General features: G+C 42.9%; 1 protein-coding gene across 1 annotated transcript in view; it reads left to right on the forward strand.

Annotated features, from left to right (window-relative positions):
* Positions 1-23,714, forward strand: part of ZNF197 (zinc finger protein 197) — a 37,052-nt gene that overhangs the window by 8,087 nt on the left and 5,251 nt on the right. The window contains exons 3-6 of the mRNA XM_049777357.1: positions 1,064-1,220; positions 2,318-2,409; positions 2,667-2,793; positions 12,225-14,200. Of these exons, the coding sequence (XP_049633314.1) occupies positions 1,064-1,220; positions 2,318-2,409; positions 2,667-2,793; positions 12,225-14,200 (2,352 nt within the window). The remainder of the gene's footprint in view (positions 1-1,063; positions 1,221-2,317; positions 2,410-2,666; positions 2,794-12,224; positions 14,201-23,714) is intronic.

Below are 23,714 nucleotides of genomic sequence, written 5' to 3' on the forward strand. Positions count from 1 at the left end.
ACTGGGGTCCCCAAGTCACTGATTGACAGCCTCTTCCCCCACCCCTCACCATTTAAAGTGAGCAGAGAAAAATGGAGGCAAGCACTCCAGTAGAACGTAGGTCTTCCATATATGAGGCTTTAAGTTTGATCTCTGGCACTAGATGGCCCTCAGGAATCTCACCAGGTATTGACCACAACAATAACTGAAAGAGTGGAGACCAGAGTGATAATAGCTCAAGTTATCGATCGAGCACATGCCTAGCAAGTTCAAGGCCCTTAGTTCCATCCTGGCACCACATGCTCCCTACCCCAAGCAGCACTAGGTGTGGACCCAGTTGAAAGTCCCCTCCCCTGTACCCCTAGTACAACTGGGCATGGCTCCTATTTAAAAGAAAAATGGAAGTCATCACTGGATTGCCTTGGATTAGTCATCTAGCTAGTAGCAAAATCAGACATCTGGCTGTCTATCGTTTCTTTGTTGATCAAGAAGAAAAGTAAAGAGGCAAATAAATAGAACACTGTGATCTTATGCTCTTTTTTTTTTTTTGGAGGGGGTGGGAGTGTGGCTTGGAGAACCACTGAGGTAGTTAAATGTCAGAGCCTGAGGATGGGGTACTGTGAGGGCCTTGCAGTAGTGGGGACCACTCGGGCCACACCAGCAGTGTTCAGTGGCCTCCAGAACGACACTCAGCAATGCTGGGAGGCCTTGCGGTACCAGGGATTAGCATGGATCAAAGTCATGTAAAAAGTATCTTAACACCTGTACTGTTGTGTCCTGAGCCCTAAAACTCATGCGCTTGATAAGTTAATGCCTGTGGATCCTTAGCCAGTGTGGTTGAAGAGCCTGCTTCTACTTTTCTATGCAGTATTTTCTGAAAGGTCACTAGTGCCTGGAGCAGGAATAGAGGGCAGCACTGTTGTCTGGGCAAAGCTTTTCTGCTGTTTTAATTCTCAATACTTCAATTATCTTTCTCTGTAATCTCACTGTTCTAGACTAGAGAGGAAGAAAGGCTCATGGTTAGGTGAGTCTGTCTTCTGGGACCACATGGAAAGCCAGCCTATTTTGTATCGTTTGTTCCCAGCTTCCAGACCTTGTCCGGGACCAGGGCACCCTCCAGGAAGAGACGAGTACTCCAGGAACTCCCTTTCGACAGGCACCCAATGACAGCCGCTTCTCAGCTGAAATCTGCCCAAATCCTATTGATCCAGTGGTTTTCAACCTCAAGGATCCATCACATGGTATTTAATAAGTATCCTTGGCTTTGAACTCTGAGGCTTCCCCCTTCCCAAATAGGCATTTTCTCTCCTTCCCTGTGTCTGAATCCCTTTCAGTACCAGATTCGCTTCTGCCATTTTCACTTGTCCTTCCCAGATCCCCTCTGACACTATGTCATTTTGACTGCTGATTTTTGTATTAGTCTAACCCTGTCGAGGAGGTTAGTTTATTAAGGGTTGGTAGGTCATTTTATAGCTATTATTGCATAGTGTAAAAGTTGTGGGTCTCTCTATTCTTTTCTCTTTTTTTTTTTTACTTGTGGGCCACACCCAGCAACATTCAGGAGCTACTCCTGGCTCTGCACTCAGAAATTATTTCTGGCAGGCCTTGGTGGACCATATGGGATGCCAGGGATCAAATCTGGGTCAACTATGTACAAGGTAAACTGCCCACCAGCTGTGTTATCTCTCTGGTCACTCTTTCTCTTTTTGGGCCACACCAGGTGATGCTCAGGGGTTGTTCCTAGCCATACGCTCAGAAATCGCTCCTGGCTTTGGGGACCATATGGGGCACTGGGGGTTTGATTCCCAGGTCAGTTCTGGTTCAGCCACGAGTAAGACAAACACCCCACCACTGTGCTATTGCTCCAGCCCTCCTTTTCTTTATTTTCGTTTTGGTTTAGTTTGATTTGGTTTGAGATCACACCTGGTAGTGGTCAGAAGGTATTCCTGGCTTTGTTCTCAGGATTTACTCCTGGCACTGCTCAGAGGACTGTATGTAGCACCATTTATCAAACTCAAGGCTCTTGTATATAAAGCATGCCCTCAGCCATTGAACTCTCTCCAGTGCAGAATTTCTTTCTATGGTATTTTGGTTTATTTTGTTTTTGCCTTTGGGCCACACCTGACAATGCTCAAGGGTTACTCCTAGTGGTGCTCGGTGGACCATATGGGATGCTGGAGATAAAACCTCAGTGGCCCATGTGCAAGACAAATGCCCTACAGGCTGTACTGTATTGCTCTGTTCCTGAGTGCTTAATTTCTTATAAAAGATAATGGTCCTGGAATAGTGAGCATTAACACCAACAATATCATTTGCAGCTTTTTATCCTTTCTCACAGATTCTCCTGCCTCTGAGGCTTCTGTCCTTTCCCAGGAAGAGAACCCAAGAAATCAGTTAATGGCACTTATGCTCCTAACTGCACAGCCACAGGTAAGGCCACCCACCATCAGCTTTTCTACCTCTGACTCTTTCTGCACTATCTAATTGTCCCTAACCCTAGTGCCTGTCTCCAGTGTCCCTCTATAACCAAAGTCCATGTTAGGGAGGGTAGAATTTCGTAGTCTCCTTAAGTTTCCTTCACAATCATGTTTACTTTATGGCCTCACAGTATGTCCCTTCCTGGAATTGAAAGAAATATTTCAGAAAGGAATGTGGGTACTCACTCTCACATGTACTCTTTGTATCAGGAGCTGGTGTTGTTTGAAGAGGTTTCGGTATGCTTCACTTCAGAGGAGTGGGCATGTCTGGGCCCAGTTCAGCGGGCCCTGTACTGGGATGTGATGCTGGAGAACTACGGAAATGTGACCTCTTTAGGTAAGGTCCTTTTCTTCTTTATTTCATCAGCACTTGTTGGGCCAGAGCGATAATAGTTCAGTAATAGGGCATTTGCCTTGCATGCGGCCAACTCTGGACTGACCTTGGTTCTGTTTCCAGCTATGGTTGTCACCCCCACCCCACCCCCACCTCCTGATCCTGGCAGAGTGATTTCTGAGTGCAGAGCCAGGAATAACCCCTGAGCACCACCGGGTGTGACCCCAAAACAAACACAAAATTGTTGTGATTATAAAGGGGACATGTATTTGTTTTGGACAATATAGACACAGAGTATCAGGAAGGTGAAAAGCTTCCATATTGCAGAAAACTACTATCAAAATTTAAACATATTTTTTGGATATTTGTTTCTTTTGGGGGGGGGGGGTCACACTCCTGGCTGTCTGCTCAGAAATAGCTCCTGGCAGGCACGGGGGACCATATGGGACACTGGGATTTGAACCAACCACCTTTGATCCTGGATCGGCTGCTTGCAAGGCAAACGCTGCTGTGCTATCTCTCCGAGCCCTTTTTTGGATATTTGGACTTATTTTTTTTCCTGATGGTGGACAGGTATTTGGACTATACCAGGCAGTGCTCAGGGGCTATTCTGGGCTCTGGATTCAGGAGTGATTCCAAGCTATGCTTAGGGGAGCCTTTTTCAGTAGTGAGGAGTGAGCTGGGGTCAGCTGCATGCAAGGCAATGCCTTAACCACTGTACTATCTCTCTGGCACTAAGGCCACTAATTTAAGTGTCTGACTGCGGTATGCATAGTTACTAGCTTGTTTTTCTTATGCACACCTCATTCTCATATTCTTGGACACTTTTATAAATATCTATATTTTATATCTATATATCTATATTTTATAAATATCTATATTTTATAAATATCTATATTTGCTATATGGTTCATCCCATGTATCAGTTATCATATTCTTTTTGCAGATCATTACTATAATAATCATCTATTTCTTTTTTTTTTTTTTTTTTTTTGGTTTTTGGGCCACACCCGGTAACGCTCAGGGGTTACTCCTGGCTATGTGCTCAGAAGTTGCTCCTGGCTTGGGGGACCATATGGGACACCGGGGGATCGAACCGCAGTCTGTCCAAGGCTAGCGCAGGCAAGGCAGGCACGTTACCTTTAGCGCCACCGCCCGGCCCCTAATCATCTATTTCTGTCTTTGCTTTTTACTATTTTTATAAATAGAATTGCTAGGGGTGACGGGGGTCACACCTGGCAGTGCTCAGGGGTTACTCCTGGCTCTATGCTCAGAAATCGCCCCTGGCAGGCACAGGGGACCACATGGGATGCCGGGATTTGAACTACCACCCTTCTGCATGAAAGGCAAACACTTTGCCTCCATGCTATCTCTCCAGCCCCCCCCCCCTTTTTTTTTTTTTTGGCTCCTGTAGGCTTCCCAGGGTATGCTCAGAAGCCTAGGGCCTCAAGTTCAATGCAAGGGAGTGAGGATGTGTTGCCCAGGTCATGCATGCTCGTGCGTTCGTGCGTGCGTGCGTGTGTGTGTGTGTGTGTGTGTGTGTGTGTGTGTGTGTGTGTGTGCGTGCGCGTGCGTGCGTATGTGCGTGCGTGCGTGCGTGTGTGTGTGTGTGTGTGTGTGTGTGTGTGTGTGTGTGTGTGTGTACAAACCTGAACTACTGCTCTGGTCCCCAAGGGTTGTTTTTAAGGAGTTTTAGGAATTTTTTTTATTTTTATTTTTTTTGGTTTTTGGGTCACACCTGGCAGTGCTCAAGGGATACTCCTGGCTCCACGCTCAGAAATCGCTCCTGGCAGGGTCGGGGGACCATATGGGACACCAGTATTCAAACCAATGACCTTCTGCATGAAAGGCAAACGCCCTTACCTCCATGCTATCTCTCCAGCCCCAGTTTTGGAATTTTTACTCATTTCTACCTATAAGTACCATATTAAATATATTACTTTCAATAATTTTCTTTCATTCTGTGATTTGCCTTCATTTTTGTGGTGGTGACCTTTAGAAACATATAAATGATTATTTTTGGTAAATTCTAGATTGTTTGTCATTGGTGGTGGTACTTTATGTCATATTTAAGAAATAATTTATGGGCCAGAGTGATAGCGTAGCAGTAGGGCATTTGCCTTGCATGTGGCTGATCCAGGACAGACCTTGGTTCCATCCCCGGCGTCCTATATGGTCCTCCAAGCGTAGAAGCAATTTCTGAGCGCATAGCCAGGAGTAACCCCTGAGCGTCACCAGGTGTGGCTCAAAAACTAGAAAAAAAGAAATAATTTAATTCAAGGTGATGATTACTGTATTTTCTTCAAAGCATTTTAGCTCTTTTGATCCATTTAAAGTTAATTTTTGTACATGTTTTGAGGTAATCATTCAACATCATTCTTACCATGTTTTTCTTTAACTCAACACCATTATTTCTCCTTTGCATTTTCTGACATCTTTTAAAAATTTAACTCAATACAAACATGAAGGTTTATTTCTGAACCATCAGGGGGGATAGTATCCTTTTGTCAGTTTCTTATTTTTATTTTTATTAAATTTTTTTTTTTTTTTGGTGTTTGGGTCACACCCAGCAGCACTCAGGGGTTCCTTCGGGCTCTACGCTCAGAAATCCCTCCTGGCAGACTTGGGACCATATGGGATGCCAAGATTCGAACCACCATCCTTCTGCATACAAGGCAAACGTCTTACCTCCATACTATCTCTCTAGGGCCAGTTTCTTTTTTTTTTTTTTTTTTGCTTTTTTGGGCCACATTTGGTGGTGCTCAGAGGTTACTCCTGGCTATGTGTTCAAAAATCACTCATGGTGTGGTGACAATATGGGACTGCCAGGGGATCCAACCGTGGTCCATTCTAGGTTAGCACATGCAAGGCAAATGCCTTACTGCTTGCACCAGTGCTCAGGCCCTTTTGTCAGTTTCTTTGAAGAAGCTAATTGATAGTTTGTGGTTTCATTTTCACTTTTTTTGGGAGGTAGAATACACCCAGACTGGCTGAGGGGTTACTTAGAGTTACTTAGGGTCAGTGTTCAGGGATCACTCCTGGGTGACTCAGGGTTCCATATGTGGTGCCAGGGATCAAACCTGGGTCAGCAATATGCAAGGCATACCTGCTATACTACCACCCCAGGCTTATGTTTTGTTTTTACCTTTGTTTGATGTGAAGGAATTGTTTGGTGCTAAGGCTTGAACTTCAAATAATGTGCTCCATCCCATTGAGATATCTCTAACTCCTGTGGTTTTCTTTGTAATAAATTTGTCTTATTTAATATCAGAATAAAGCTCAAATGGATTGAGAAACATGTCTACCTTCTTATTTAGTGAAAGGATTTATTAGAAATTCATACTTGAGGGGCCGGAGAGATAGCATGGAGGTAAGGCGTTTGCCTTTCATGCAGAAGGTCATCGGTTCGAATCCCGGCGTCCCATATGGTCCCCCGTGCCTGCCAGGAGCAATTTCTGAGCATGGAGCCAGGAGTAACCCCTGAGCACTGCCGGGTGTGACCCAAAAACCACAAAAAAAAAAAAAAAAAAAGAAATTCATACTTGAGGGCCCAGAGAGATAGCACAGTGGTGTTTGCCTTGCAAGCAGCCGATCCAGGACCAAAGGTGGTTGGTTCGAATCCCAGTGTCCCATACGGTCCCCCGTGCCTGCCAGGAGCTATTTCTGAGCAGACAGCCAGGAGTAACCCCTGAGCACTGCCGGGTGTGACCCAAAAATCACAAACAAACAAAAAGAAATTTATACTTGAGGGGCCGGAGAGATAACATGTATGTAAGGCATTTGTCTTTCATGCAGAAGGATGGTGGTTTGAATCCCGGCATCCCATATGGTCCCCTGTGTCTGCCAGGAGCAATTTCTGAGCATGGAGCCAAGAGAGACCCCTGAGCACTGTCGGGTATGACCCAAAAACCAAAAAAAAAAAAAAAAAAGAAAAGAAAAGAAAGAAATTGGGCCGGCGAGGTGGCGCTAGAAGTAAGGTGTCTGCCTTGCAAGCGCTAGCCAAGGAAGGACCGCGGTTTGATCCCTTGGTGTCCCATATGGTCCCCCCAAGCCAGGGGCAATTTCTGAGCACTTAGCCAGGAGTAACCCCTGAGCATCAAATGTGTGTGGACCGAAAAACAAACAAACAAACAAAAAGAAATTCATACTTGAAAATTTTTATTGTTATATAGTTTAAAATAGTGTTTGCTCAGCATTGTTTGGTATAAAAAGTTACTGAATCCCCACTATCATCAAAATACCCAAAACCTGCCAACGTTGTCTTTGTGTTACTGCCATCCTCAACTCCCCTCAACTTGATAACCTCAGTCACAAGTACTACTTGGAGTAGCCCTTGAGCACACAACCCACCCCCCAAATCATTCCTAGAACTTGCTTGGCTCTGTTCTGTTTTCAGGATATCAGGCTTTCATTGGCCATTGGCCATTCCTTTTCTGTGTTTGTTTATATTCCACATACAAGTGAGATCAATCGGCATCTTCCTTTCCTTCTGACATAATTTGCTTAATATAACACCCTCTAGTTCTGCCTGAGTGTAACAAAAGAAAGGTCTTTAATCTAGAATAAATATTCTTTTTTTTTTTTGGTTTTTTGGGCCACACCCGTTTGACGCTCAGGGGTTACTCCTGGCTATGCGCTCAGAAATCGCCCCTGGTTTGGGGGGACCATATGGGACGCCGGGGGATCAAACTGCGGTCCGTCCTACGCTAGTGCTTGCAAGGCAAACATCTTACCTCTAGCGCCACCTTCCCGGCCCCTAGAATAAATATTCTTTAAATGTTTATTTTACTAGTGAAGTAATCTGACCCTGGACTTTCTCTGTTGGCATTTTAATTATTTTACTGATTAAATTTTTCTAGTTTTTCTAAATGTATGTAGATTTTCTATTTGTGAGTCAGTTTTCTGTAAGGGGTAAGGGAAATTTGGGCTGCTGCTCAGGAGCTGCTACTGACGTGGTAGCTCAGGAGTGACTTCTGACAGTCCTCGAAACACCAGTGTTATCAGAGAGATAAGTGGTTAACTATATGCAAGACAAGTATCTTACCTCCTGTATTACCTCTCTGACCCAATATACTAATCAAGGATTCAATTAATTGCTGATTATATTGGGTTTTTGTATACATCATATTATATATTTATATTATATTATATTTTATGTGTAAATTGTAAGCATTAAATTGCTCTTTACTAGATTTTTAATTTTATTTTTTAATTTTTACTTTTTTGTTTTTTTGGGTCACACCCGGCAGCGCTCAGGGGTTACTCCTGGCTCCACGCTCAGAAATTGCTCCTGGCAGGCTCGGGGGACCATATGGGATGCCGGAATTTGAACCACTGACCTTCTGCATGCGAGAAAACGCCTTACCTCCATGCTATCTCTCCGGCCCCTAGATTTTTTATTTTTTGTAATTTCAAGTTACTGAAAGACATGTTTTTGGAGGAAAGCCAAAAATTGAACCCAAGGCCTCATACATATAGGCAAGCACTTTATTACTGAGCTACAGCTCCAACTTTTTTTTTTTTTTTTTCTGGTTTGTCTATTTTGTGGGCAGGGCCATACCCAGTGATGCTTAGGGCTTACTCCTGGCTCTATGATCAGGGATCACTCTTGTGATCCCATATGGTTTGGAGAACCATATGGGATTCTAGGAATCAAACCCAAGGTATGCAAGGCAAGCACCCTACCTTCTGACCTCTCTCTGGCCCTACATCCCTAGATTTAAAAAGAATTTTTAGGACCAGAGAAATAACTCAAACGGCTGTATCTTGTATGCAGAGACCCATGTTTGGTCCCATGTATAGCACCATTCCCTGATACCTGTTGGGAGTGACCACAAAGTTTTGACCACAGAACTGCGAGCAGTGCCAGATGTCACTCACACACACACACACACACACACACACACACACACACACACACGCAGGCACACACACACACAAATTAGGAATTCTTAATTTTTCTCCTTTAGAATTTCGATCTTTCTCACATGAGTACAAAAATAAAGATATTTTTAAGAGTTTTATTTTATGGTGTTTTTTTTTTTTTCTTTTTCGGTTTTGGTTTTGGTTTTAGTTTTGGGGCCACACTCAGTGATGCCTAGCTCTTACTTCTGGCTATGAGCTCAGAAATCGCTCCTGGCTCAGTGGACCTTATGGGACACCGGGGATTGAACCCAGGTCCATCTTGTGCAAGGCAAACACTCTACAGCTATGCTATTGCTCCAGCCCCTTATTTTATGGCTTTTACGTTTACAACCCTAAATCAGTTTCAGGAGTATTATGCCTTCATAAATGATGTACTACTCCATGCCCACCACCAGAGATCACCCACCACTAACTTTTTTTTTTTTTTTTTTGGTTTTTGGTCACACCCGGCAGTGCTCAGGGGTTACTCCTGGCTCTATGCTCAGAAATCGCTCCTGGCAGGCTCAGGGGACCATATAGAATGCTGGGATTTGAACCACTGACCTTCTGCATGCAAGGCAAATGCCTTACCTCCATTCTATCTCTCTGGCCCCCATCCACCACTATCTATTGAACCCTTTCTATACACATTTCTCCCCAACCCAATCTCCCAGAATTTGTTTTTGTTTACTTACTTAGATCATGGCTTTGTTTCTTTATAGTTCATGTAAAATGAATTTATTTAATATTAGTAAAGAGGTATTTTGTGCTGGATGAGCATTTAAGCCACATTAGCTATACTCAGGGCTTACTCCAGTTTCTCCACTCAGGAATCATTCTGGTAGTATTTCAGGGATTATATGAGATTCTGGGGATTATACCCAGGTTGGTTGCATGCAAAACAGGTATCTTAACAACCATACTATGTCTCTGGATCCAATGCATTTTGTTTTGTTTGGAGGCACACCAGATGTGTTTAGGACTTACTCTTGGCTCTGCACTCAGGGATCACTTCTAGAGTGGGATCAGGGGCCATATGGGATGCCTGAGATTAAGCCTGGGTCATTCTCCTGAAAGGCAAGCTCCCTACCCACTTTCCTATAGCTTCAGCCCCACCAAAGCAAATTTTTAAAAAAATACACCAAATCATTCTTTAATTTTTATCCACCTTTCTGAGCCTCAGTTCGAAACACATAAGAGTTCAGGTTTTATGGTTTTTCTTTCTTTAGTTTTTCCTTACATTATTTTTATTTTAACAACAGCTCAAACTAAGTTCTATATTAATATAATAAGCTCTATGTCATATGTTAATACATTATGGTATTATCAGTAAAGCTCTATGCCTTTATTTAATGAAAAGTTGCCCCCCCCCTTTTTGGAGGGAAGTTGGTTCCCAACTGGTGCTCAGGAGTCCTGTATAGTGCTTTATATAGTCCTTTATATATTCTTTTTTTTTGGGGGGGGGCACACCCGGCGATGCACAGGGGTTACTCCTGGCTGTCTGCTCAGAAATAGCTCCTGGCAGGCACGGGGGACCATATGGGACACCGGGATTTGAACCAACCACCTTTGGTCCTGGATCGGCTGCTTGCAAGGCAAACACCGCTGTGCTATCTCTCCAGGCCCCAAGTCCTTTATATAGTCTTACCAGTCAGACTAGCAGTGTGATGGGAGTACCCAAGAATGCAGTGCTACCTATTCACAATAGCCAGAATCTGGAAACAACATAAGTGCCCAAGACTAGATGAGTGGATAAAGAAACTGTGGCACATCTACACAGTGGAATACTACACAGCTGTTAGGAAAAATGAAGTCATGAAATATGCTTATACATAGATGGGTATGGGCAGTATTTTGCTGAGTGAAATGAGTCAGAGTGACGGGACAGACACAGAATGATCACAGTCATGTGTGGGATTTATTTTTAACCCTCTATGGTAAAAATACCCAAAGACAATAGAAACAAGCACCAGGAACTCTGGTCCACAGTAGGAAACTTGCCACAAAGTGGGGAGGGGATCACAGTTAGGGCAACAGTGATAGTTGAGAATGACCACTCTGGACAAGAAATAGGTACTGAAAGGATGTAAAATTATGTGTATGATACCCCTTCAGTATCATTATTGCAAATCACAGTGTCTGAAAGGAAAGAAGAAAAGAGAGAAGAAAAATATCTGCCATAGAGCTAGGTGGAGGGTGGGTGGTAAGGGTAGGAAGCAAACTGAGGACTTTGGTGGCAGGAAATGTGCACATATGAAGGGATGGGTGTTGAAACTGTGAATAACTGAAACTCAATCATGAACAGTTTTGTGACTGTCTCATCAGGTGATTCAATTAAAAAATATATTCAATTAAAAATATATTTGGGGGGCCCAGAGAGATAGCACAGTGGCGTTTGCCTTGCAAGCAGCCGATCCAGGACCCAAGGTGGTTGGTTCGAATCCCAGTGTCCCATATGGTCCCCCATGCCTGCCAGGAGCTATTTCTGAGCAGACAGCCAGGAGTAACCCCTGAGCACTGCTGGGTGTGGCCCCAAAACCAAAAACCAAAAACAAACAAACTATATATATATATATTTGGGGCTGGTGAGGTGGCGGTAGAGGTAAGGTGTCTGCCTTGCAAGCACTAGCCAAGGACCACAGTTTGATCCCCCGGCATCCCATATGGTCCCCCCAAGCCAGGGTCAATTTCTGAGTGCTAACCAAGAGTAACCCCTAAGCCGAGTGTGGCCCGAAAAACCAAAAAAAAAAAAAAAAAATATATATATATATATATATATATATATATATATATATATATATATATATATATATATATATTTTCAGGGACCAGAGAGATAGCATGGAGGTAAGGTGTTTGCCTTGCATGCAGGAGGATGGTGGTTTGAATCTCGGCATCCCATATGGTTCCTCTAATCTGCCAGGAGCAATTTCTGAGCATAGAGCCAGGAGTAACCCCTGAGCGCAATCGGGTATGACCCAAAAACCAATATATATGTATATATATGTATATGTATATATATATTCAATTAAAAATAAATAAAAAAGATGCAGTTCTACTAGGGCCCAGAGATACTGGGAATTACTTGGGCCACCCAAGTGGTGCTCACAGACCTCTAGAGCTGCATCCTGCAGTGCCTGGGAGACTATATGGTACCAGGAATAGAAGTAGAGTCGATCACATTCAAAGAAAATACCTTAGTCCCTAGACCATCTCTCCCAACTCCCCCTCATTTTGAATTCATATGAAAGTGCACCATGTTTTCTTTTTCTATTGTTTTCTACTCATCTGAGGCCACACTCATCTTTGCCAAGGGCTTGTTCCTGGCTCTGTGCTCATGGATCACTTCTGGCAAGGTGGGGCACCATTTGGGGGTACCAGGGACTAAACTTGGGTCAGATTCATGCAAGGTAAGCACCCTACCTGCTGTGCCATCTCCGGCTCCCTCTTATTTTAAACCCATTAGAAGAACTGGTTCTCACTAACACAGAGACTTAATAACATTTACATTTTTAATTCCCTTTTACCAGAATGGGAGACTATGATTGAGAATGAAGAGATGCCATCAAAGCCAAGAATATATCAAAGAGATTTTCTGAAAGGATCCTCAAATAAACTTCAAAGTGGTGGTCCCCTGGCTCCTCATTTTGGGGAAGAGTGTGAATGGCAGACTTTATCAAGTCAGTGGGAAAATAAAACAGAGGAGAGAGAGATGCTGCAGAAAGTTTCCCTCTATGAAGGAAGCAGGAAAAAAAGGACCCAGCCAGAAAAACAAAAGCAAAAGTGGACGAAATTTGGAGAAAACTTGACTTTACTGTCAGCTCTTTCTGGAAACTTAATAGCTACTGAAGAAAATAAGTTTTATAAATGTGACATATGTTGTAAACAGTTCAACAAAATCTCCTGTCTGATAAACCATGGGAGAATCCACACTGGAGAGAAGCCTCATAAATGTAAGGAGTGTGGAAAAGGCTTTATTCAACGCTCAAGTCTCCTAATGCATTTACGGAACCATTCTGGGGAGAAACCTTATAAATGTAATGAATGTGGGAAAGCCTTCTCTCAGAGTGCTTACCTTCTTAATCACCAGCGAATTCACACTGGGGAGAAACCTTACAAATGTAAAGAATGTGGCAAGGGCTTTTATAGGCATTCGGGCCTTATTATCCACCTCCGGCGCCATTCTGGGGAGAGACCTTATAAATGCAATGAGTGTGGAAAAGTGTTTTCTCAGAATGCTTACCTCATTGACCACCAGAGGCTTCACAAAGGGGAGGAACCTTATAAATGTAACACGTGTCAGAAAGCTTTCGTTCTGAAGAAGAGCCTCATTCTCCATCAGAGGATCCACTCTGGGGAGAAGCCTTATAAGTGTGACGAATGTGGAAAAACCTTTGCTCAGACCACTTACCTTGTTGACCATCAGCATCTCCACAGTGCAGAGAACCCATACAAATGTAAAGAGTGTGGGAAAGTTTTCATCAGGAGCAAAAGTCTCCTTTTACACCAGAGAGTCCACACAGAAAAGAAGAGCTTTAGTTGCAAAAAATGTGGGAAGATCTTTAATTCTAAGACAAACCTGGTTGATCACAAGAGGATGCACAGCAAAGAGAAGCCGTATAAATGCACTGAATGTGGGAAGGCTTTCACTCAGAGTGCTTATCTTTTTGACCATCAGAGACTCCACAATGGAGAGAAGCCCTATGAATGTAATGATTGTGGGAAAGTGTTTGTTCTGAAAAAGAGCCTCATTTTACATCAACGGTTCCACACTGGAGAAAATCTCTATCAGTGTAAAGACTGTGGCAAGGTCTTTGGTTCTAATAGAGGCCTCATTGATCATGAGAGACTTCACAATGGAGAGAAGCCCTATGAATGTCGAGAGTGTGGAAAAAGCTTTATCATGAGCAAAAGTTTCGTGGTCCATCAGAAACTCCATACACAAGAGAAAGCCTACAAATGTGAGTACTGTGGGAAGGCTTTTAGTTACAATTCATGCCTCCTTGTCCATCGGAGAATCCACACCAGGGAGAAACCTTTTGAGTGTGGTGAGTGTGGAAAAGCTTTTAGTTCTAATAGGAATCTTCTTGAACATAAGAGGATCCACAGTGGTGAGAAACCCTACGAATGTAATGAGTGTGGCAAGTGCTTCATTCTGAGGAAAAGCCTCATTGGACATCAGAGGATTCATACACAGGAAAAATCCTACAGATGTAGTGACTGTGGTAAAGTCTTCAGCTACCGCTCATACCTGATAGCCCATCAGAGAACCCACACTGGCGAGAAGCCCTATGTTTGTAATGAGTGTGGGAAAGCCTTCACTTACAATAGATACCTCATTGAACATCAAAGAATTCACAGTCGGGAAAAAACTTACGAATGCCAAATTTGTGGAAAGGTCCTTACCTCTAGTAGAAACCTTATGGCACATCAAAGAATCCACACTGGAGAGAAACCTTATAAATGTAATGAGTGTGGGAAAAACTTCAGTCAGAAAAAAAGTCTTGTCATACACCAGAGGAAGCACACTGGGGAAAAACCATATGAATGTGAGAAGTGTCGAAAATCTTTTACTTGTAAAAGGAATTTAGTTGGGCACCAGAGAATTCACACAGGGGAAAAGCCATTTGGGTGTAATGATCGCAGTAAAGTATTCTCAGACCTCAAACCTTCACTGTCAACAAAACGTCCATACTGTGGAAGAATTCTCTTGGTTCCAGAATGACTCCAAGCTAGAGATTCAGAAATCTAATGTCACATGTAAAATTGAATAAGAATCTCCTGTATACTTAAATAACTGTTAAATAAATGGTTCTAAGACAAAGATCATAATTAACCTTTTTATAGAAAAAACAATTTGCATGTGAAAGAAAATTAACTTAAACTTTGAAGACTAAAAATAAATCAAATTCTAGGTAAAGGATACACCATTCCACATTATTTATTGAATCTGGAAAAGAGCCTTAGACAATACTAAATTGAGGGCATTGAAAACTGGGTTAAGTCTAAAAAATATAATAATAGGTGTAAAGAGCAGCAGAAATATCTTTGTATTATAAAGTAGACCATATACTTGGAAATGTGTATATTGTATATTTTAAAATAATATCACTGCAACAGAGAATCTTTAGTAACAGCACATGTCATCAGGCCAAGGGGAAAGCCAAATTATTGGATCACATGCCTTTCACTTCTTTTTTTTCTTTTCCTTTTTTTTTGGGGGGGGGGAGTTTGTTTTTTGGGTCACACCCGCTAGTGCTCAGGGTTTGCTCCTGGCAGGCTCGGGGGACCATCCTGTATTCTGAGTTGATTTTACTTTATAATATTGAAACTTTAATTCTGCAACTGGTCCATAAATAGGATAGGAGGGTTGATAGGAAGGTTTTTTTTTTAATACTTCTAGTATTGAGGTGGTGTGTTCATTATATATAATAAATGTTATTAGTGATCCCCCAGTGTCCCATATGGTCCCATATGGTCCCCCCAAGCCAGGGGCAATTTCTGAGCGCTTAGCCAGGAGTAGCCCCTGAGCATCAAACAGGTATGGCCGAAAAAACAAATAAATAAATAAATGTTATTAGTGCCACCCCATTGTTCCTTGAAGACTAATATCTCATTAGAAAGAAAGGTGTGGGAGCTGGAGTGGTAACACAGTGGTAGGATGTTTGTGCCTTGCACCTGGCTGATTCAGGATGGACGGACGCGGTTTTGATCCGTCATCCCATTTGGTCCCCCCAAGCCTGCCAAGAGCGATTTCTGAGCACAGAGCCAGGAGTAACCACTGAGCATTGCCGGGTGTGGCCCAAAAGTAAAACAAAAATAAAAAGGTAGGAAGGGAAGGTGTGTTTGATTTACTGGCAGGGGTCCCCTGTTTAAATCTTAAGATAGGTATGAATCAGCGTCTCACTTTCTTTGAACAAATATCCTCATTTCCTGGAGCCTTCATTTCCTCATCTATTATAGAGAAAAAAAATATGCCTGATCAAGTTATAAGGAAGTAAATATGAGGTGCTTTATATTCAACCTGTAGAAAGATCACCTCAAGTAATATATATTAATTACAGGGTGGAAGATGTTCTTGAATGGGAGAAAGTTGGTATTTCGAAACTATATAATAAAATGTAACTTCACTAAGATGACCTTTATAATGTACCTCCTAATTTGATGCAAGAAGCCAAAAGTAGAACCTGAGTTTATCAGTACTTTGAGATATAATATCAGGTTACAGGAGTGTAAAAGGTAAATGAACAAGATGAATAACACCATGAGGAACAAATACAAAAAAGAATGGAATATTATATAAGAAGATGAATGCTTTCTTTAAAAATATAATGATAAAAGTGGATAGATAACTAAGAGCTAAGTGGTACTGGGAATTGTTCTTTTTTTTTCTGCATAAAGATTTCCATAATGAAATATTCATAAAATAGAAGAGTGGTGCTTTGTAAGACACTGAAGACCTATAAGATACTGAGATCCAGAAATAGATTCATACAAATGTTGAATTAAATTTTGACAGCTGCAGAAGCTACTAGTAGAGGAAGGTCAATCATTTCAATACACACTGCTTGAATATGCATAAGCTGAACAAACTAGAACTAGGTGCAGAATATTTGTACTTCTATAAGAAGCATGCTTTACATATCTTTCACAGGAAGGTCTTGGATTCAAGACATGGCTTCCATCACTGGTGGCCTCATCCACTAGAAATATTCAAGTGTGGAGAGGGAATGGTCCAAGTGGTGACTAAGTACAGGATTAAAACATGACTTGCATATTTCTAACTTCAGTTTTATCCCTGGCATGACCACATGGTCTCAGAGCCCAGAGCATTTTACTGTGTTGAAACACCAGCCCAATTAGCTGAGAATTTCTAGGGAGGGATCCTGAAGTCTAAACACTGCTCAGAAGACCCCCCCCCCAAAAAAAAAGACATGCTTCCATAAAAGGGAAAACAAATGGGGCTTCATCAAAATTAAAATAATTGCAACAGGCTTTAGGAGCATGAACATACTTTCCATACTGGAAGAAAATATTTGGAATCAATTCACAGGGTTTGTATCTCTATTTTTTATTTACCAAAACTTTCACAAGTTGATTTTATTTTATTCTACATTTTAATTGTATTTATATTTTTTAATTTAAAAATAGGGCCAGGTCTATAGTACAAAGGTTAGGGCATTTGCCTTGCATGCAGCTAGCCTGGGTTTGATCCCTGGCACCACAATTTAGTTTCCTATGCACCACCAAGTGTGGTCGCTGAGCACAGAGCCAAGAGCACTGCTGGGTGTGCCTCAAAATGTTCTCATAAAATAAGTCTGGAGAGATAGTACAATAATGTAGGTGCTTGCCTTAGACCTGGGCAACCAATCTGCACTACATGTGGTCCCCTGAGCACTGCAGAATATGGACACAAAATTTTCTTTTATATATAATAGCAACAGATTCAGAAAGAGAGTTAAAGTGAGCCAGAGAGAACAGGTAAGTCACTTGACCAAAACCCTACAGGAGAGAGTCCTGAATAGAGTCAGAAGTAAGTGCTGAGCAACAACAAAAACAAAAGAAATGAGAAAAAAAAAAACTGCTGGAAAAATAAATGGTTTGAATGCAGGTACAGCATTCAGGAAGCCTCGAGTTTGATGCTCAGAACCACAGTCCCCTGAGCACTGCTGGGAGTGAGCACTGCGTTGTGTGGCAAACCATATTAACCCTAAAACAAAGTTTCCCCAAGTTAAAATGGAAGGAAGCACCTTGAGATTATGTATGTACAGATTGTGGAGTATAGGTGGAGAAGATAGGTTTTCATTATCTTAACTCTTTCAGCTTTTCTGTTATCATGTGATACTTTTCAAGGTAAGATATATTGAGGCCGGATTGGAGCGACTAGTGCTTGGATAGGACATTTGCCTTGCACATGGCTGACCCAGGCTCCATCCCTGACATCCCCTGAGTCAGCCAGGACTAACCCCCTGAATATTGGGTATGGCCCCCAAACAAAATTTGAGGCCGACTGAACAGTACTTGCTACAGATTTATGCTTTGTAGCTTAAATGTTCGCATCCCTGAAATGCTCCAGCTCCTGGGTCACGCCTCTCCCGTATCCTCTTAAGAATATTTTGGCTCCTACTGCTGGTCCCTAGGGACATCCATAGAGAAGAAAGAACCTCCAAGATTCCTAGAGAGGCCGGCTTGGAGCCTTGGATGGAGAGCCGGAAGCCCATCCTGAGCCACTTCCTGTCCTGTCATTGTTCTCGCGCCTCTAGGCCCCGGTCCTTTGGTCTCCCGCTTCTGTGTCTGTCAACTACCATCAGGGCTGCTCCCCTGCGCTTCTGGGACCTGCCCAGGGGGAAGGTCAGACATGAACCTCTCCAGGGGTGAGGCTCCCCCTGGGAACAAGGGTGCTTGTTGTGTGCAGCTGGAGGGGATTGGGGATGCAAAGACAGATGAGTGCTGGAGGGGTCTCGAACCCGTGATGGCCCGGGCAGTGGGATGCCAGTTCTCATCTGATCAGAAGTGTGCCAACCCTGGGAAAACTCTTGGCAATCGCGTGTATACCCAAGGTTAAGGGCTCTCTAAGGTGCAAGAATAATCTCAGAAAAAATATTGGTTGCAGAAATTAAAGGAATTAATTTTACAAATAGGTTGTCAGTTAGCATAGGGGGGAAATCACTTTAATGGCAGGATAGATATGATAAGATTTAGCTTTTTTTTTCCTTACAAAGGGGCGTAGAAATTCTCTGATCACTTCCTAGCCAAGCAAAATAAAATTATTATGCTCAGAAAAATAAAATACTAACCTCTGGCTTTATTGCTAAGTTGGTAGTGGTGTGATTTTTGGTGTCATTCTTTCTAAGCTACTTGGAAAGTATATAAATCATGAAAGCTAAGGGTGTTTTCTTTTGGTTTTGGGTTTTGGGGCCACACCCAGAAAAGCCTAGTTTCTGGTGCTATGCTCAGGAATCATGCTTGGCAGGGCTCTGGGCACCATGTGCGGTGCTGGGGATCAAGCTTCTTTTGACTACATATACCTTAACCATGCTACTGGTACTCCACCTGTCAATCACATTCTAGGGGAATAGTTCAGTAAAGACTATCAAAAAATACTTAAAATAACAAACTGGAAACTATAAAACTCCTCCTACTAAACCAGTGATTCTCAAATTGGGGATAAACAAATCTCAATATAGCTATGACATAGATTGTTAAGCCAGAATGAGTTCTCAAATTTGTAAACAAGAACATTTTGTTAAATAATTTTAACAAGGTTTCAACAATCTCTCTACCTATATATAATCTCTCCCTATCTGTTTAAAAAGGCTCTTTTGTTTCTTTGTATTGTAGTTCTGTGTCAATAGAATTAAAATTGTGTTGTACTATAAGTTTTTTAAAAGACTCTAGTGGCAAAACAATAGTAGAGGTGGTAGGGCTGTCATCTTCATATCACCAACCCCTGTTCCATCTCCAGGAACCCTGATCTCCAATCAGTTGTAATTCCTGAGCTCAGAGCCAGGAGTAACTCCTGAGCATCTCCATGTGTAGCTCCAAAACAAACAGACAAAAAGATTCCATTGTGTTTATTCTGAAAATCTGTATCCTCCTAACTAAAAACAGTAATTGTCAGTGTTGAGAGGTTTTCCTTTCTTTTCTTTTTTTTGAGGGGAGGGGGAACACACCTTGCAGTACTCAGGGGTTACTCCTGGCTCTGCTTTCAGCAATCACTTCTGGCAACCTCAGGGGACCATATGGGATGCCAGGATTTGAACCACCATCCTTCTGCATGCAAGGCAAATGACTTACCTTCATGCTATCTCTCTGGCCCAAGAGTTTTTCCTTTAAAAGAAAAAAATCTCTGGGTATTTAAAGTGGTTATTTCTTTAGAAGTGGGTCAGGAGTGATTTTTTTTTTAATTTAAATTTAAAAAATTTAAATTTTTTAAAATTTATCTTTGTATACCCTGCAGTGCTCATGACTTGTTTCTAGCTCTACACTCAGGGATCACTCCTGATGGGGCTCAGAGGACCATATACCAAGTCCTAGATTGAATCTAGGCAAACACTCAACCTGCTATACTAAGGATGACTTTTCTTTGTTTTGTTTTGTTTTTTATTTGTTTGTTTGTTTTTTGGCCACACCCAGTTGAGGTCAGGAGTTACTCCTGACCTCCTGACTCTGCGCTCATGAATTATTCCTGGTGGTACTCAGAGGACCATATAGGATGCTAGGGAATCAAACCCAGGCCAGTCTTGTGCAAGGCAAAAACCAGTTGTACTGTCATGCCAGCCCCTAGAAGTGATTTTTCTTTCTTTTTTGGGGGGGGGGTCACACCCGGCGGCACTCAGAAATTGCTCCTGGCAGGCACAGGATACCATATAGGTTGCCGGGATTCGAACCACCATTCGTCCTAAATTGGCTGCTTGCAAGGCAAACGTCCTACCACTGTGCTATCTTTCCGGCCCCAGAAGTGATTTTTCTTAAGCATTTTCTGCATTGTTAATTTTTTTTGGTATTAAGGATTGTTTTTTGTTTTGCTTTGTGGGGGGCCAAACCTGGCAGTGCTCAGAGCTTACTCCTGACTTTGCTCATCAGGGACCAAACCCAGGTAACCATTGCAAGGCAACTGTCTTGTCTACCTACTGTCTCTGCCCTCCTGTGTTACCATAAAGTTATGTTTCATAATTAAAAATCAATAATATCCTACAATGCTGTTTGTTGAGTGATTCCCCTGTGAACAGGTGACATAGTTATAGTTGTGCTCCCTCCTTTGTATGAGAGGCCCTGGGCTGGGGGCCCAGGATGCCATGACCATTCTACTGGTAGAATTGGCCAGAGGGATCTAGGATTGGTTATGGCATCCAGACAAACTCTCAGGCCTAAGCATGTTTCTTTTAATTTTTTTTTTCTTCTCAGTAGAGAACTCTTATCCTGACCGTGGGAAGCAGCTCATTCATGAAATGACTTTCAGAACTTAGGGAGTAGATGGAGCTCGACCTCTGTGGGGCAACCCTCAGAGACAGGCATCCCTTGCTGAGGAGAGATGACTGCAGAATTGAGGGAGACCGTGGCCCTAGCCTCGTGGGGTCCTGGGACAGTGAAAAAGGAAGAAGAAGAGGAGAACTTCGCAGGGCAAGTGCCTGGCCAGCAGATGCACTCTGAGACCATCAGTGTCTGGGCTTCTGGAGAGGGGACTCAAGCAGACCTTGACATGGCAGATCCAGAGGGAAAGGTAAGTGACAAGAGGACAAGGAGGAAGGACAGACTACCCTTGGATGTTTCAGCAGGACTTGCTCTGATGCCCTCACCCAAAATATTGTTTCTTAGCTTCCTTAGGAATGAAGGAACATTTTGTACTTTTTACAAACATTATGGTTATTACACTCTAGCACAGCATTACCCAGTGAACTTTTTCTAGATAGTAGAACCTATGCTCTACCTCATTGTTTCTTGACTAATGACATTATGGCTCCTGCTGGGCCCCATGATATCTTCAGGGGACCATAGGTAAAATCATGTAAGTGGGGAACAGTAGTATGAAATTAGGGTATCAACCAGTAGAAGATGGGGGGGGGCAGGTAGGAAAACAAGATTGGAAGGGTTCACTATTAAAAAGAGGTCAAGAGGGCCCGGAGAGATAGCACAGCGGCGTTTGCCTTGCAAGCAGCCGATCCAGGACCAAAGGTGGTTGGTTTGAATCCCGGTGTCCCATATGGTCCCCCGTGCCTGCTAGGAGCTATTTCTGAGCAGACAGCCAGAAATAGCCCCTGAGCACCGCCGGGTGTGGCCCAAAAACCAAAAAAGCAAAACAAAACAAAAAGAGGTCAAGAAACACTGTCCTGTGTCATTGCACTTAAATCAGAGTTGCTAGAGCTGAGATCTAACCATCTGTATATTTATCTTATTATTTTATTTGTGGACACACCCAGCAATGCTCAGGTCTTATTTGGTTCTGTGCCAGGATGGCCATGTGCAAAGTAAATGCCCTATCCACTAGACTATCTAGCTCCCCTACTTTTTGTGGGGAGGCACACCCTGTATTTCTCAAGGGTTACTCCTGGATCTACCTTAGGAATAACTCCTGGTGGGCCCAGGGAACCATAGGAGATGCCAGGGATTGAATCCAGGTCAATTATATACAAGGCAACTACCTTACCTGCTGTACTATAGCTCTGGCCCCTCACCCAACATTTTTTAAAATAAAAAATAAAGGTGCTGGAGAGATAAAATAATAGGGCACTTGCCTTGCACACAGTAGACCTCGTTTAATCTCCATTTCCATATGGTCCCCCAGTCCTGGCAGCTGTGATCCCTGAGCAGAGCCAGGTATGGCCCCCCCAAAAAATAAAACTACAAATAAATACTTTATCATAGCTTAGGTAAAATGACAACAGTTGTGTTAAATTATGTTTAATAGTATGTTATTGCGGGCCCGGAGAGATAGCACAGCAGTGTTTGCCTTGCAAGCAGCCGATACAGGACCTAAGGTGGTTGGTTCGAATCCCGGTGTCCCATATGGTCCCCCGTGCCTGCCAGGAGCTATTTCTGAGCAGACAGCCAGGAGTCATCCCTGAGCACCGCTGGGTGTGGCCCAAAAACCAAAAAAAAAAAAAAAAAAAAAAGTATGTTATTGCACATCACCACCAAAAAAGCTGTTATTTTAAACTTTTCCATTGATTTGATCACTTTTCTCAAAGTCACAGAAATGGCTGGGGAGCTTATTATAGTGCAGATTCTGACTTGAGGTCTAGGACATGAGCTACGAGTCTTCATTTCTCAAAGTCCCTAGTGATTTGAAAATGTGTTTCTCTGTGTGTGTCTCTGTGTCTGTGTCAGGCCATACCCAATATGGCCTATTCTTGGCTATTCTTGGCTCTGTGCTAAATACTGAATTCTTTTTTTTTTTTGGGCGGGGGGGCCCACACCCGGTGACGCTCAGGGGTTACTCCTGGCTATGTGCTCAGAAGTCGCTCCTGGCTTGGGGGACCATATGGGACGCCGGGGGATCGAACAGCGGTCCATCCAAGGCTAGCGCAGGCAAGGCAGGCACCTTACCTCTAGCGCCACCGCCCGGCCCCTAAATACTGAATTCTTTCGATCCCTAAAACAATTCAGTTCTGGTGATCAAGCCAAGGTCAGCTGCATGTATTTTTAATGAACCATTACCATCACTAGTCAAATGTGGATCATGGTTCCCCAAACCTTTCTGTAATATTCAGGGTTTAGAGGGATAGAGCAGCTAGTAAGGTATTTGGCTTTGCATAAAGCTGAGCCTGTTTAATCCCAGGAACCACATATGACCCCACAAGCAGTCAGGAGTAATGCCTGAGCACAGAGCTAGGAGTAAACTTTTCTCACTATCAGATATGGCCCTTAATCCTCATCTCATGGATAAGGAGAGATTCCACATTCTATTCCTTTCTTTATTTTCATGATGCGCCCCTTGTCATCAGAGTAGTTCCTCACACTAGCCTATACTGACATGGACAGTTCCCTCACAAACCCTCTGTACTGACTTGTCTCTAGGGCCCAAGCATATTTTGGGACATGGCAGTGATCCTGAAAGCTGCACAGAACGTACCTGCTGTGTCTCCATTTGGCACCTGCTCGTTTCCTGGGACCCTGATTAAGAGTGAGATACTGGACACGCAAAAGAGCATCACATCACCAGGTACAATTCAACTCACTGATTCAGAAGCTAATGGGTTCTCAAGAACCTTTTCAGGCCAGTGATTTGGTCTCTGAGCCCCAGGGACTAAGTATTGAGATATTGAAAGTGTCCAGGAGTGCTGATTGGAGTAACAGGGACAAATATTGTCTTTGCCATGGAAAAAGACTTATTATACAAGATATTTTAATATATTAGACAAATATAGGTGAGCCCTGAATTCATCTTTTTTTGGGAGAGCCAAACAGTGCTTCAGGGACTCCAAGAAAACCAGCAGGAACACCAGGACCACACCTAGGGGTCCTTTAAGAATCCTACAGTAGTGGGGCTCATTTGTGTATTTCTACATGCAAGGATCCAG

The sequence above is a fragment of the Suncus etruscus genome, chromosome 7 (genome assembly GCF_024139225.1).
Source record: "Suncus etruscus isolate mSunEtr1 chromosome 7, mSunEtr1.pri.cur, whole genome shotgun sequence".
NCBI classification, from domain to species: Eukaryota; Metazoa; Chordata; class Mammalia; order Eulipotyphla; family Soricidae; genus Suncus; species Suncus etruscus.